The sequence below is a fragment of the Pantherophis guttatus genome, chromosome 7 (genome assembly GCF_059756535.1).
Source record: "Pantherophis guttatus breed Tessera chromosome 7, ASM5975653v1, whole genome shotgun sequence".
NCBI classification, from domain to species: Eukaryota; Metazoa; Chordata; class Lepidosauria; order Squamata; family Colubridae; genus Pantherophis; species Pantherophis guttatus.
This window is the reverse complement of record NC_142069.1, coordinates 79,100,487-79,114,137: the sequence shown is the minus strand read 5'-3', so window position 1 is coordinate 79,114,137 and position 13,651 is coordinate 79,100,487. Positions and strand designations below refer to the sequence as shown.

Below are 13,651 nucleotides of genomic sequence, written 5' to 3'. Positions count from 1 at the left end.
ACAGATACCACTGTATGTATATATCCTTCATTCACCTCACATTCCTTGGGTTCCTCTTGAAAGCTGAGTCATGCTGTGACTGGGGAGAACTTAGATCCGGGGTGGGTTCTACTTACCTTTACTACCGGTAAAGCACTCTGTGCTGAAAAGGTTCACCAACACTGATATAGGTGGGCAAAAGTCCCATCATTGTGTGTTTCTGCTTATTTAAGGAAACAGAAATTCAGATCAAATCCAGTTGGCTAAGTTTTCATTTTTTATTCTATGCCCGTGATGGCGAACCTATGGCACGCATGCCACAGGTGGCACATGGAGCGATATCTGCAGGCACACGAGCTGTTGCCCTAGCTCAGCTCCCCAGCTGGCCCACACTGTCCCTCCCCTCCCAGGGTCTCCACGCAGCCTGTTTTGGATGCCAGATAAGTACAGGGCTCATTTGAAGGCTCTGGGAGGGCATTTTTGGCCTCTGGAGGGCCTCCAGGGGGGTGGAGGAGGTGGTTTTTGTCCTCCCCAGGCTCCAAGAAAGCTTTTGGAGCCTGGGGAGGACGAAAAATGGGCCTACCAGGCCTATTGGAAGTCTGGAAATGGGCCGTTTCCAGCCGCTGGAGGCTTCAGGGAGGTCTGCTAGGCCCAAAACACGATCCGGGGTGGGGGGTGGGGGTTGTGTGTGCATGCACGGGGGAGTGGGGCACAGGAGGCATTGAACTATGAGTGTGGGCACACGCGCGCACGACCCCTCTGCACTCCCCCGCTTTTGGCACACGATGGCAAAAAGGTTAGCCATCACTAGCTGCCAGCTTTATTGCCCTCTGAAACCTGTACTCTCGCTTGTCCTTTGCTCTTAATAAAGGCAAGCTCTTAATAAATTGTCTGGATCAGGGGTCTCCAACCTTGGCAACTTTAAGACTTGTGGACTTCAACTCTCAGAATTCCACAAGTCTTAAAGTCCACAAGTCTTAAAGTTGCCAAGGTTGGAGACCCCTGGTCTGGATATCATATCGACCAGATATTTTCCCTACATAGTGGTATAGTGCAGGTTTTTAAAACCTTTATGTTCTTTCTGACCTTGATTTTTAGAAACAATATGAGAGAATTCTAATTTAACTTTTTTTTTTTAATCCAATTAGACGGATTCGAAGTGGGCTAATAGTTCAAAGAAGGCTAAAAAGCCAACTTCTGTCCTTGAAGCCTGGAATATTGTAAGTAACAAGATGCTTCCTTTTAAAAAGTCACTCAAGAATTTTGATTTATTGGACTTTATAATTTCACAATATTCCAACTCTCTGTAATTTGAACTTCCTTCCTTAAACGATTTTACGCTAGGCAGAAGATGTTCTAACGGAGCAAGTGAAAGGGTATTGGAATGAATTTAACAAAGCTTTGCAAGCATGTGATCCTCGAGGTGAGGGTATTATTAGCAGAAATAATTTCCGAAAGATCCTTCAGCTCTATTGCCCCTCATTAACAGATGACCATTTTATTGCGTAAGTAAATACTTTAGTAAATAGTCATTTCAAATGTGTTTTTTTTCCTCCCATTTTTTATTCTCAACTCCCTTTGGACGTCATCATTATTTGGCTATTTATTGTCATCCATATTTGTAAATGAGGGTCTTTTTTAAGTCCAAGATGAACATGGGTTCCTAGAAAATTTCCACCATACATTACAGTGTCTCCATAAACTACAGCTTTATAAATTAATGTCTGTTTCCCTGTCTTACTCTTCCCACCAAGTTGTTGTTGTTATTGTTGTTAGTTGCAAAGTCATGTCTGACCCATCATGACCCCATGGAAAACATTCCTCCAGGCCTTCCTGCCCTCTACCATCCTCTGGAGTCCATTTAAGCTCACGCCGACTGCTTCAGTGACTCCATCCAGCCACCTCGTTCTCTGCCGTCCCCTTCTTCTTTTGCCCTCAAACTTTCCCAGCATTAGGCTCTTCTCCAGTGAGTCCTTCCTTCTCATTAGGTGGCCAAAGTATTTGAGTTTCATCTTCAGGATCTGGCCTTCTAAAGAGCAGTCAGGATTGATCTCCTCTAGGACTGACTGGTTGGATCGCCTTGCAGTCCAAGGGTCTTCTCCAGTGCCATAGTTCAAAGGCCTCAATTCTTTGGCACTCAGCCTTTCTTATGGTCCAACTTTCACAGCCATACATTGCAACTGGTTTTCCCACCAAGTAGGTATAGGATAGGAAGGGGAGCTTAAAGGACTGAGTCTGTCAATCAAGCTAAGTCACGCCCTTGTTGCTGGGTAGACTAGCTTTTGACTCAGTCCTTCAGCGCTGACTGGTGTGTGGGTCTTTAGCTCTGGCTTGTTTCCTTTACTCTCTGTCTAATTGGTATTCGATTTTCTGGTAATTGGCTTGGATTGTTTGACTACGGATTGCTTATTTGGTTTCTGACATTGAATCTTCGATTTCGGCTGACTTTGGACCGTTCTGACTTCGCTTCTGTGAGTTGCCTTGGACTTTGTTTCTTTCAGCTGCCTGTGGCTGTTGCCAGGGGAAGGGGGATTTCCTCCTCTTGGTCTTCCCAAGGGACGGATATTGAAGGCTGGACTGTGCTGGGCATTCAGCCCTTTTTTTGCCTTTTTTTCTCTCCCCTTCGTTGTCATTATTCAGCCCATTTGGAGACTGGATCACTTCTAGGAAGTTGAGAACTAATTGCCAGAACATTTCTGTTGAGGCCAAGACAGACAATCCAAAATTGGGGGTTAGTTACACCCTGGTGGTATACAAAGAAAAAGCTGGCTCGCAATTGGGCAGAATAAATAGGTTTGACCCTACCTAACATGCCTCTGTGCTATCAAAACCCAGAGCTGGGGATTTAGTAGAGGGGAAGAGGAATATTTACTTCGCTCTATTAAGTTCCATCCCTTTGGAACCCCTGTGCATCTTAACCACTGTTGCAATTCTTCCTAAAGATATAGAGACACAAAGAGGAAAGAAACCATTGAAGTCATCTCACTCAAAACCATGTTCGGTGCAAGAATTCTGAACTGAGTCATGAACTGTTCCCTCCACTATTAAACCATGCTTGTTCTGATGGATAATTAGAGGACCCTACTGAGGGCAAAGATCTCATTCTTTATTTTTTTTTAATTCTGTACTGTGCAAACCCTTGCCTTCCAGTGTCAGATACAAACCTCCATTTTCAGCTGGATGGAAGATAAACTCATCAAGGTTAAAATAGATCTAATGATGATAGATCGATGGCTAATGATGATAGATCGATAGGTAGACAGACAGACAGACAGACAGACAGACAGAATTTTTTATTGGCCAAGTGTGATTGGACAAACAAGGAATTTGTCTTTGGTGCATATGCTCTAAGTGTACATAAAAAGAAAAGATACATTCATCAAGAATCATAAGGTACAACACTTAATGATAGTCATAGGGTACAAATAAGCAATCATACTAGGAAACAATCAATATAAATCATAAGGATACAGCAACAAGCTACAGTCATACAGTCATAAGTGGGAAGAGATGGGTGATAGGAACAATGAGAAGATTAATAGTAATAGTAAGGCAGACTTAATGAATAGTTTGACAGTGTTGAGGGAATTATTTGTTTAGCAGAGTGATGGCGTTCGGGAAAAAACTGCCCTTGTATCTAGTTGTTTTGGTGTGCAGTGCCCTATAGCGTGGTTTTGAGAGTAGAAGTTGAAACAATTTATGTCCAGGATGTGAGGGGTCTGTAAATATTTTTACAGCCCTCTTTTTGACTCATGCAGTATACAGGTCCTCAATGGAAGGCAGGTTGGTAGCCATTGTTTTTTCTGCAGTTCTAATTATCCTCTGAGGTCTGTGTCTGTCTTGTTGGGTTGCAGAACCAAACCAGACAGTTATAGAGGTGCAGATATCATGGATACTTAGCTGCAAAATATTTCAGTTCTGAACAACTTTGAATTATAATACCCCATTTCAAGCGTACATTGATGGTTTTGAGTGTAAAGCAAAATACATTGGACATTTGGAATTGCATCATGCTTGAGTAGAGCTGTTTAAGGTCAGAATGCCCATTAAGGGATTCAAACAGCCTGTTTCAAATTAAGCCAGTTCTTTCACACTCAGAATTATTTAGCCATGATGGCACAGTGGTTAAAATGCAATATTACAGGTTGTCTCTACTTAATGCCAGGAGTTCGATTCTGACTGGCTCAAGGTTGACTCAGATTTCCATTCTTCCGAGGTCGGTAAAATGAGGATCCAGATTGTTGGGGGACAATATGCTGACTCTGTAAAGCTCCATGAAGTGATATATAAGTCTAAGTGCTATTGCTAATTAGAAACAAAATTGTTTTTGGGACTTTAGAGGTCATCTAGTCCAATCCCCTGCCCAAAACAGAAATATTCAGACCATCCCAGACCAATAGTTGTTTAATCTTTCTTTAATAATTTCCAGTAATGGAGCTCCCACAATTCCAGGAGGAAAGCTGTTCTGTTGCTTCATAGCTCTCATGATGAGGAAATTCTTCTTTATTTTGAGTTTCCATGTCCCTCTATAAAGCTTCCACCCATTGAGTCTTGTTCTATTATGGAGGCAGTATGGAATATAAATTCACACCCTCTTCCCTGGGCCATCCCACCAAGGACTGGTGCTTGATTGCTATCATATTTGTCATTAGCCTTCTCTTCTTTAGGCTAAACATACCCATTTCCATTGGAAAAAACTACTATTACTTCCATGCTCTTGTGGACAAGTGGAACATCTAAAGGGAAGTTGGTTATAGGAAGATGACCTTGGAGAAACTATGCAGAGATTGTTTCAGCAACACCTGTATGAATATTCTTTAATGCCTTCTGCCACTTTATAATGCCTTGGTAAGGCCACACTTAGAATACTGCATCCAGTTGTTGTTGTTGTTGTTGTTTTTGCTTTAAATTATATGCCGCCCTTCTCTGGAGACTCAGGGTGGCTTACAGTGCGTTAAGCAATAGCCTTCATACTTTTGTATATTTTATACAAAGTCAGCTTATTGCCCCCACAATCTGGGTCCTCATTTCACCTACCTTTGAAAGGATGGAAGGCTGAGTCAACCTTGAGCCTGGTGAGATTTGAATTTGCAGTAATTGCAGGCAGCAGATGTTAATCTGTTAATAACAGTGCTTTAGTCCACTGTACTACAGGCTCTTGTTTTGGTTGCCACGATGTAAAAAAAGTTGTGGAAACTCTAGAAAGAGTGCAGAGAAGAGCAACAAAGATGATTAGGGGACTGGAAGCTAAAACATATGAAGAACGGTTGCAGGAACTGGGTATGTCTAGTTTGATGAAAAGAAGGACTAGGGGAAGATATGATAGCAGTGTTCCGATTTCTCAGGGGCTACCAAAAAGAAGAGGCAGTCAAGCTATTCTCCAAAGCACCTGAGGGTAGAACAAGAAGCAATGGGTGGAAACTAATCAAGGAGAGAAGCAATTTAGAACTAAGGAGAAATTTCCTGACAGTCAGAACAATTAATCAGTGGAACAACTTGCCTCCAGAAGTTGTGAATGCTCCAACATTGGAAGTTTTGAAGAAGATGTTGGATAACCATTTGTCTGAAGTGGTGTAGGGTTTCCTGCCTAAGCAGGGGGGTTGGACTAGAAGACCTCCAAGGTCCCTTCCAGCTCTGTTATTCTATATTCTATTCTATAATATGCGTTAAACCAGGAAACAAAGAAATGGGAGAAACTCAAGACTACCCTGTTTCCCCCAAAATAAGACATCCCCTGATAATAAGCCCAATCGGGCTTTTGAGCGCATGGCAATAAGGCCAAGCGCTTATTTCAGGGTTCAAAAAAAAATAAGATAGGGTCTTATTTTTGGGGAAACACAGTAGGTGTAGTCTAACTCCCCAGTTAAAAGTGGAAGGAAAGGGAAAACACAGACAGTCGTGCAAGAGCTGATCGTTTGAGCCAATTTCAACAAAGGAGAGTTCCCATCAAACTTTTGCAGAAGATTTTCTGACCCGGCCCACCTCAAAGGGTTCAGAAACCTCTGTCGCACTGAGGGACTGAATGGGAAGTCATCTGTATAGCTCAGACAAAGAAAACTGAGGATCTCAGAGTCTGAAGCCAAGGTCAAGAATGGAATGGCTGCTAAAAGCATAGAACTAAGTCGACCTGTTTTTTGGTGTGTCTCTTCATCCATATAATGGAGTAACTTCCTGACTGAAAGTGACAATGACTAGTGTGTCACAGACCTTCTGGAAACTGTTCAAGACTGAATTGCTCCAGAGAGCATCTAGTAAATAAGACGATGCAGACATATGGTAGATGGTTCTATATTTGATTTGTATATTTTTAAGGATTGATTTTATGTTTACACCATGGATGTTTTATTGCATTATTGTATGTTGTTGTGAATACTGAAACTCCTTTTGATTGCAGCAGGCACAAATGGATTGATTAAATAAATAAATCTTGCCAGTTTGGCAACTTTCAACAATGTGAATTACAGTATGAACAAAAAGAAACCTAGCTCATCATAGCATATTTACACCTTTCGTTTTCCATTTACTCTGTAAAGTGAAGTGGTAGCCAGTGGCCTGCAGGTTAAGTCACTAAATTTCCAATAAATCTAGTACTTTAAACAGCAGAAAGTCAGATATATTGTTTTATTCCTGTAAACTGCCTGAGTTTAAGATGAATAGAACAGGATAGAATTCTTTATTGGCCAAGTGTGATTGGACACACAAGGAATATGTCTTTGGTGCATATACGCTCAGTGTACATAAAGAAAAAAATATTCATCAAGAATCATAAGATACAACACTTAGTGATAGTCATAGGATACTAATAAGCAATCAAATCATACTGAAACAATGAAACAATGAAAACAATATAAGTTGTAAAGATACAAGCAACATGGATATAGCCATAAGTGGGAAGAGATAGGTACTAGTATGAATGAGGAGAAGAATTAGTACAGTCTTAGTAGTTAATTGGACAGTGTTGTGGAATTAGTTGTTTAGCAGAGTGATAGCATTCGGGGAAAAACTGTCCTTGTGTCTAGTTGTTCTGGTTTGTAGTGCTCTATAGCATCATTTTGAGGGTAGAAGTTGAAAACATTTTAGGTCCAGGATGTGAGGGGTCTGTAGATATTTTCTCAGCCCTCTTTTTGACTCGTGCAGAATACAGGTCCTCAATGGAAGGCAGGTTGGTAGCAATTGTGTTTTTTCTGCAGTTCTAATTATCCTCTGAAGTCTGTGTCTGTCTTGTTGGGTTGCAGAGTCAAACCAGACAGTTATAGAGGTGCAGATGACAGACTCAATACTTCCTCTGTAGAACTGGATCAGCAGCTCTTTGGGCAGTTTCAGCTTTCTGAGTTGGTGCAGAAAGAACATTTTTTGTCGTGCTTTTTTGATGACGTTTTTGAAGTTAGGTGTCCATTTTAAGCCTGTAGCAATCGTTCAAAATTAGAGTGCTACTTACTGATAAAGTAGCTTCATTATTGGTCTTCATACTTGAAACTGTGGCAGTGTTCCTGCAGTTCGGCGATTGAGAATCAGCTGTTTTGTAACCCACATGCATTTACAATAGTCAATATCCCACAGTCACGTTTTTTTGATCTTCACAGCTAGTTTCTGACAACTATGTCAATGAGAAAGCCCGCAGTAAAACTGCAAGTTGCAGTCACAAGATGTGTCACTTAATGACTGTGGATGATTTGCTTAACAACCACAGCGGAAGTGGCATCCTTAAGTCTGTCGCAGGCACATATGGAGCAGCTTAGGGCTTGTTAAGCGACAGCTACCTAACTGTATGGATAAAATGAAGAGAAATTGTCACCTAAACTGTCCTAAATCTCTAAAGCAGAGGTTTTTTTTTTTTTTTTTTTACACACCTCAAAGTTGCAAAAGTTGAGAAATATTGCTCCGAAAATCTGGAGAAAATTCTAAATGCCCGTACTCAAGTGCTATTTTGTTTCATCCAATTTATTTGTTAATGAAAAAAGACAAGTTAATTGATAGGACTATAAAGATACATTGAAAGGGAGAGAATAGAAGACAAGAATCAATGGATGGAAGCTAATCAAGGAGAGAAGCAACCTGGAACTAAGGAGAAACTTCCTAACAGTGAGGACAATTAACCAGTGGAACAGCTTGCCACCAGAAGTTGTGGGTACTTTCATCACTGGAGGTTTTTAAGAAGAGATTGGACAGCCATCTGTCTGAAATGGTATAGGATCTCCTGCTTGAGCAAGGGGCTGGACTAGAAGACCTCCAAGGTCCCTTCCAGTTCTATTCTGATTGATTGAAGATTGCCCTGGACCACGCTTTTTTGATAGCTCAGTGTTGTTTGGCCTCAGTTTAAGAACTATTTCATGCTGTTTGGTCCTCTCATCCACCTGGATTTAATTACTTCTCTGGGCTTTCCTTCACTTGCCCCTCTTCCTGGCATCCATTTCCTTGTCAATGTGTCTTCTCTGCTGGGTTCCCATACCATTGCTTTCTTCTCGTCCCCAGCCCAGAAGTGGGTGGCTTTAAACAGTCCTCATATCCTGGACCTTCCCTCTTATTCTGACCATCCATAGCAACCTCAAGGAATTTACTGTAGAAACATTAACTCTACTGGGCTTTGTCTCATGATAGCAGTGTTCCGATATCTCAGGGGCTGCCACAAAGAAGAGGGAGTTAAGCTATTCCCGAAAGCACCCGAAGGCAAGACAAGAAGCAATGGGTGGAAACTAATCAAGGAGAGAAGCAACTTAGAAAGAAGGAGAAATTTCCTGACCGTTAGAACAATTAATCAGTGGAACAACTTGCCTCCAGAAGTTGTGAATGCTCCAACACTGGAAGTTTTTAAGAAGAGATTGGACAATGATTTGTCTGAAATGGTATAGGGTTTCCTGCCTAAGCAGGGGGTTGGACTAGAAGACCTCCAAGGTCCCTTCCAACTCTGTTATTCTATTCTATTCTATTCTGTTCTGTTCTGTTCTATATTCTATATTCTATATTCTGTATTCTATATTCTATTCTATTCTATTCTATTCTATTCTATTCTATTCTATTCTATTCTATTCTATCTCTCCTCTCCTCTCCTCTCCTCTCCTCTCCCTCTTCCCTTGGAAACAATGGCTAGAAACATAGGCCAGAGATGGAGATCAAGGTAAAGGAATAGGAGGAACCACTTTCAGCAGTGGTGAAAGGGCCTTATCCAAATTCACCTGATTATGGCAAGGAACAGTGGATGGCACTGTTCCTTCACAAACACAGAGCTGCTGAGAGATTCTGGATCCATTGTTACAGAAGTCAAGTTGACATGACTTCTAAGCATTTTTGAAAATAGATGGTAAGAAGTCTCTTGCAGGTTTTGCAATCAGAAGATGTAGGTCAAACAGTTAAGGCTTCTGCTTTGTGATTTACAGCAGATAGCATTTTGGCCTTAATTGGGTGCTGCTGCACCTCTTCGGGGCATATGGCAATTTTTTGCTGCTGAGACTGGGTGACTGGCATATGTGTTGCAGATGGTTCTTTGGCAGGTGATATTCAGAATGAAAAGCAGTAATGAGATTAAAGATGTTTCATTAAATGCAATTCTGCAGATCGTATTCATCTTTGTATCTATTTCCCCTTTGTGCTGAGGTGCTGTATGTTCCCATCAACTGAAACCTAAATGGGAAGTCCGGTTACTAGTAGTTCTGTCCCTTCTCCCTTTAATATGTTTTAAATGTGTCAATTTACAGAGGTTCCCCCTCATCCCTTTAATGAAAAGTTATTTTCTGGTACAGCACATAGAACTGCAGTAAATAAAAACCATCCGCATTCAGTGGTTATTTATTGGTTATTCTTACATTTGAGTCAACTTAAAAGATATATGATTTGCTGTGAAAAGAATATTCAGCAACTGTTCTCGGAGTCTTTTTTTAAAATCTGTTCTTGATTTTTTTTAAAAAAAATATTCAACTTATTAATCACTTAACCTATTCACTGGACTATTCAGTTCAAAAAATGCAACCCAAGAAAACTTTGTAAGAGCAGAAAGCTAGTTCTTGAAAGAACAAAGGAAATAATTTAAGGTGTTTTACCATGTGAATCATATCTTTGTTCTTTATCACCAGCGAAATTTTAATTGATTAACAGCACAACCGTACAAGAATTCTTTTGGAACAAAGAAATGTCAGACTTTGGTACATGGATATAAAGGCAGTGGTGGGATTCAGCCAGTTTGCACCAATTCGGGAGAACCGATTGTTAACTTTCTGAGCAGTTTGGCAAAATGGTTGTTGAAAGAAATCATTAGGGCAGAGAACCGGTTGTTAAATTACTTGAATCCCACCACTGTATAAAGGGATAGAGAGGGTTACATGTATGAGATGTATTATTTATCAAGAGAAACAACGATCATAATTGTTTTGAATTGGTTGATGTGCAGGCTGTACCAGAAATACCAGGATGATACTACAGAAGGGGTTCTCTACAAGATGCTCTTGCACAGTTTAGGAGTGGCCGATTTGCCAAAAGAATTAACAGCTGTCACCAGCACCTTTTCCCTACGAGAGAATCAGCAGGCAGAGGAAAAGAAGCCAATGGATCTTCCAGAGAGGTAGCCCATCTGTGACTGCTAAAGTAGGAATGTAATAATTATCCATAGGAAAGTTTAGCTTTAGAACGTCTGGCTTTTCTGAATGTTCCTTTGATGTTCTGTATGAAACAAGTACCTAAAATTTTGCTCTTGTTGAAGCCCCCTGATCCCCTGAGGCTCCACAGAATTTCCCCACTCCTTGAAGACAGTGGCCTTCATCTCCTCTAAGCAAGCCAAAGCATCATAATTAATTAATTTTTATTTCGCCAAACATGTATTTTATGACAGATACAAGTGTAAACATAATTATAAATACATGAAAAGGATACAAATAAAAGAAAACATTAGGACAGGGATGGTAGGCGTGCTGGTGTGCTTATGCAGACCTCTTAGGAATGGGGTGAGGTCTACAGTAGACAGTCTAAGGTTAAAGTTTTGGGGATTTGGGGAAATGATCTCAGAAAAGTAAGCAAGAGTCAATCTGGTTAGTGGTTGGAAGGGAGACCACACAGTAAGTTAGACTGGGAAATTGACAAGTTATTTCTTATGAAATAACACTTACTATTGCTTAAGAAACTCACGTAGATTTGCTAGGAGTCTTCCTTGACTCAAATGTGACTGTTATTGTTTAATTTGCATATTTATTCCCCCCTCCCTTCTAGCTTGGGGCTGCAGTTCAGACTGATTGCTCTTTTATTGTCTTCTGAGAGAAGCATTAATAAAAAATAGCTTTACTTTAAGTGAAAACCTAGAGCTTTTGCAGCCAGCAGTGGCCTTGTCCTCCATAATGCCCATCAGTGTGTTAAAGGTATGGACCATTTATCTGCATTGCCTTCCATGGATTCTTCTAACCAAGTGTTTCTCAACCTTGGCAACTTTAAGGTGTCACCTTAAAGTTGTCAAATCTGAGAAACAATGTTCTAGCCCAGAGTTCTTCAAACTTGGCAGCTTTAAGACTTGTGGACTTTAACTCCCAGAATTCTCCAGCCAGCTATGCTGAGCAGAACTCCAGGCATTGATCAGATAAATTAACCAACTGTAGACTCAGAAGGAAAAAGATACTATTATGACATCTTGTAAGTATCTTAATATTATATTAATATTGTATAATGTTTGACCCAACAAAATCAGTTTTGCACTTACTAGTTTAGGATATTCATTGACTCTGGATAAAATTAAGGCTGATGGCTTAGATATTTTTATAAAGAGATTTAGAAAAGGCATATGTCCGAATGCCTGATAACTAACTATAAATACAAGTAAGTATTATATGTGATGTCTTCTTCATCTATCATGGCTCCTAGTGCCTTCATGGATGTGTTCACTCATTTCCTACTTTTCCTTCAGGAGTTCCCTTAATTTCCTCTCCAGTTTTCATCACCACTGCCTTGTGAGAAAGACTGAGTGCACAACTAGCCCAACATCATGCCATGAGTTTATCTAGCTGTGGGAAGAGTTAAGTCGTCTTACTCCAATGCACTTATAGCATAGTTGGAGTTTCACTCACATCATCACAGCCATCATCCTGACTCTTTGGGCCATACCATGCAGATACCCCTGTTAACCACTCTTCCGATTTTAGAATGAAGCAAATTGAAGACCACATCTACAAACAAGCCAGGAATAGAACCGTTGATGAAGTCCTTGAAAGGATGAGGGATGGGATCCTGCATCAGGAAACGAGCATGAGGGATGCCTTCCTTGCTTATAACAAGCAAGCTAGCGGGAAGTTGAGTAAAACAGATTTTCGCAAGGTAAATACAATCTTATTTCATTTTAATTTACTCTTGCTCATTCAAACCAACTTAGTCTTCCTCCTGATATCTTCTTAATTTCATTTTAATTTACTCTCGGTCATTCAAACCAATGTTTCTGTTTTGTCTTTTCTCTTGATGGCTTCTCTGCTTAGGGCTCTGCTTATATCTTGCTTTTACGAAAAGTCTGTAAACAGTTTAGGGGTTTTTATGTTTCATAGTTTCCATCCTCCCACTCATATCATTTCCACATAGCATGGCTTACATTTTCTGTTACCATCTTCATTTTGTAGCTTGGACTTTGTCATGTTTAACTCATCAAAAGAGGCCATGAAACTTAGCCCAGTGCAAGAGAATCTTGCACTGAGGGGCAAAGAGGCATATTTGAAGGGCATTTAGTGGACCCTTTGCCTAAAAACACAATTTAAATCCCAGTTAGGGGCATTGAGGGTGGTCAAGCAATCAGCCACAAAACAGCAGAATCAAACCCATGCCCCCTTTCTTTACAACCTGGATGTAAATAATACACCACTGATATAACTGGATATTTTTAAGAGCTGCGGTGGTGCAGTGGTTAGAATGCAGTACTGCAGGCTACTTCTGCTGCTTGCCTGCAGTTTGGCAGTTCGATTCTCACTGGCTCAAGGTTGACTCAGCTTTCCATCCTTCCGAGGTCTGTAAAATGAGGACCCAGATTGTTGGGGGCAATATGCAGACTCTGTAAACCAGGGGTGAAATCCTCTGAAGTCTGCTACCGAGCACACGCTTTGCGTGCATGTGCACCTGAGGCGCGCCCGCGCAGCACTAAAAAAGGAACATTTTGAAGCCTTCAGAGTCTGCAAAGGTAAGTAGAGCAGTGAGGATGGGGGAATCCGTTGTGCCACGCAATTTAGATTAGCTAGAAAGCAGGAAATCCGACAATTCTAGCTAATGTAAACTGCGCGTCACAGCTGATCGTCACCCAGTTAATTATCAGAAATACCGGTTCGGTAGCATTTTTTACCACCGGTTTTCCCAAACCGGTCCAAACCGGTAGCATTTCACCCCTGCTGTAAACCACTTGGAGAGGGCTGTAAAGCACTGTAAAGCGGTATATAAGTCTCAGTGTTACTGCTATTGCTATATTTTTGTATGCTGGCACTCTAAGTGAAGATATGTGAATGAAATATATGGGTATCTTCTCTATTGATTTCAGAAAGGGTCTTGTCCTTGCAGTTACAACAAAGGCCATGAAATGGGGTTATGTGTGGGAATTCCATCGTGCCATCCCGGCAACACTGCTTCTCTTGGATTAACTCAACAATACACCACAAGGAAATGAATTTTTCTTTCTCATTTCTCTGCTCATGTAGCTCTAAAATTAAACATTCGATCTGATAGCAAAAGC

The 13,651-nt window shown here is 40.8% G+C and overlaps 1 protein-coding gene across 4 annotated transcripts in view; it reads left to right on the top strand.

The window, feature by feature from the left end:
* EFCAB6 (EF-hand calcium binding domain 6) overlaps positions 1-13,651 on the top strand; it is a 157,401-nt gene that overhangs the window by 66,260 nt on the left and 77,490 nt on the right. For all 4 annotated transcript variants that reach the window (XM_034442018.3, XM_087873287.1, XM_034442017.3 and 1 more), the window contains exons 13-16: positions 1,128-1,199; positions 1,324-1,484; positions 10,361-10,531; positions 12,093-12,264. In XM_034442018.3, coding sequence (XP_034297909.2) covers positions 1,128-1,199; positions 1,324-1,484; positions 10,361-10,531; positions 12,093-12,264 — 576 coding nt within the window. The remainder of the gene's footprint in view (positions 1-1,127; positions 1,200-1,323; positions 1,485-10,360; positions 10,532-12,092; positions 12,265-13,651) is intronic.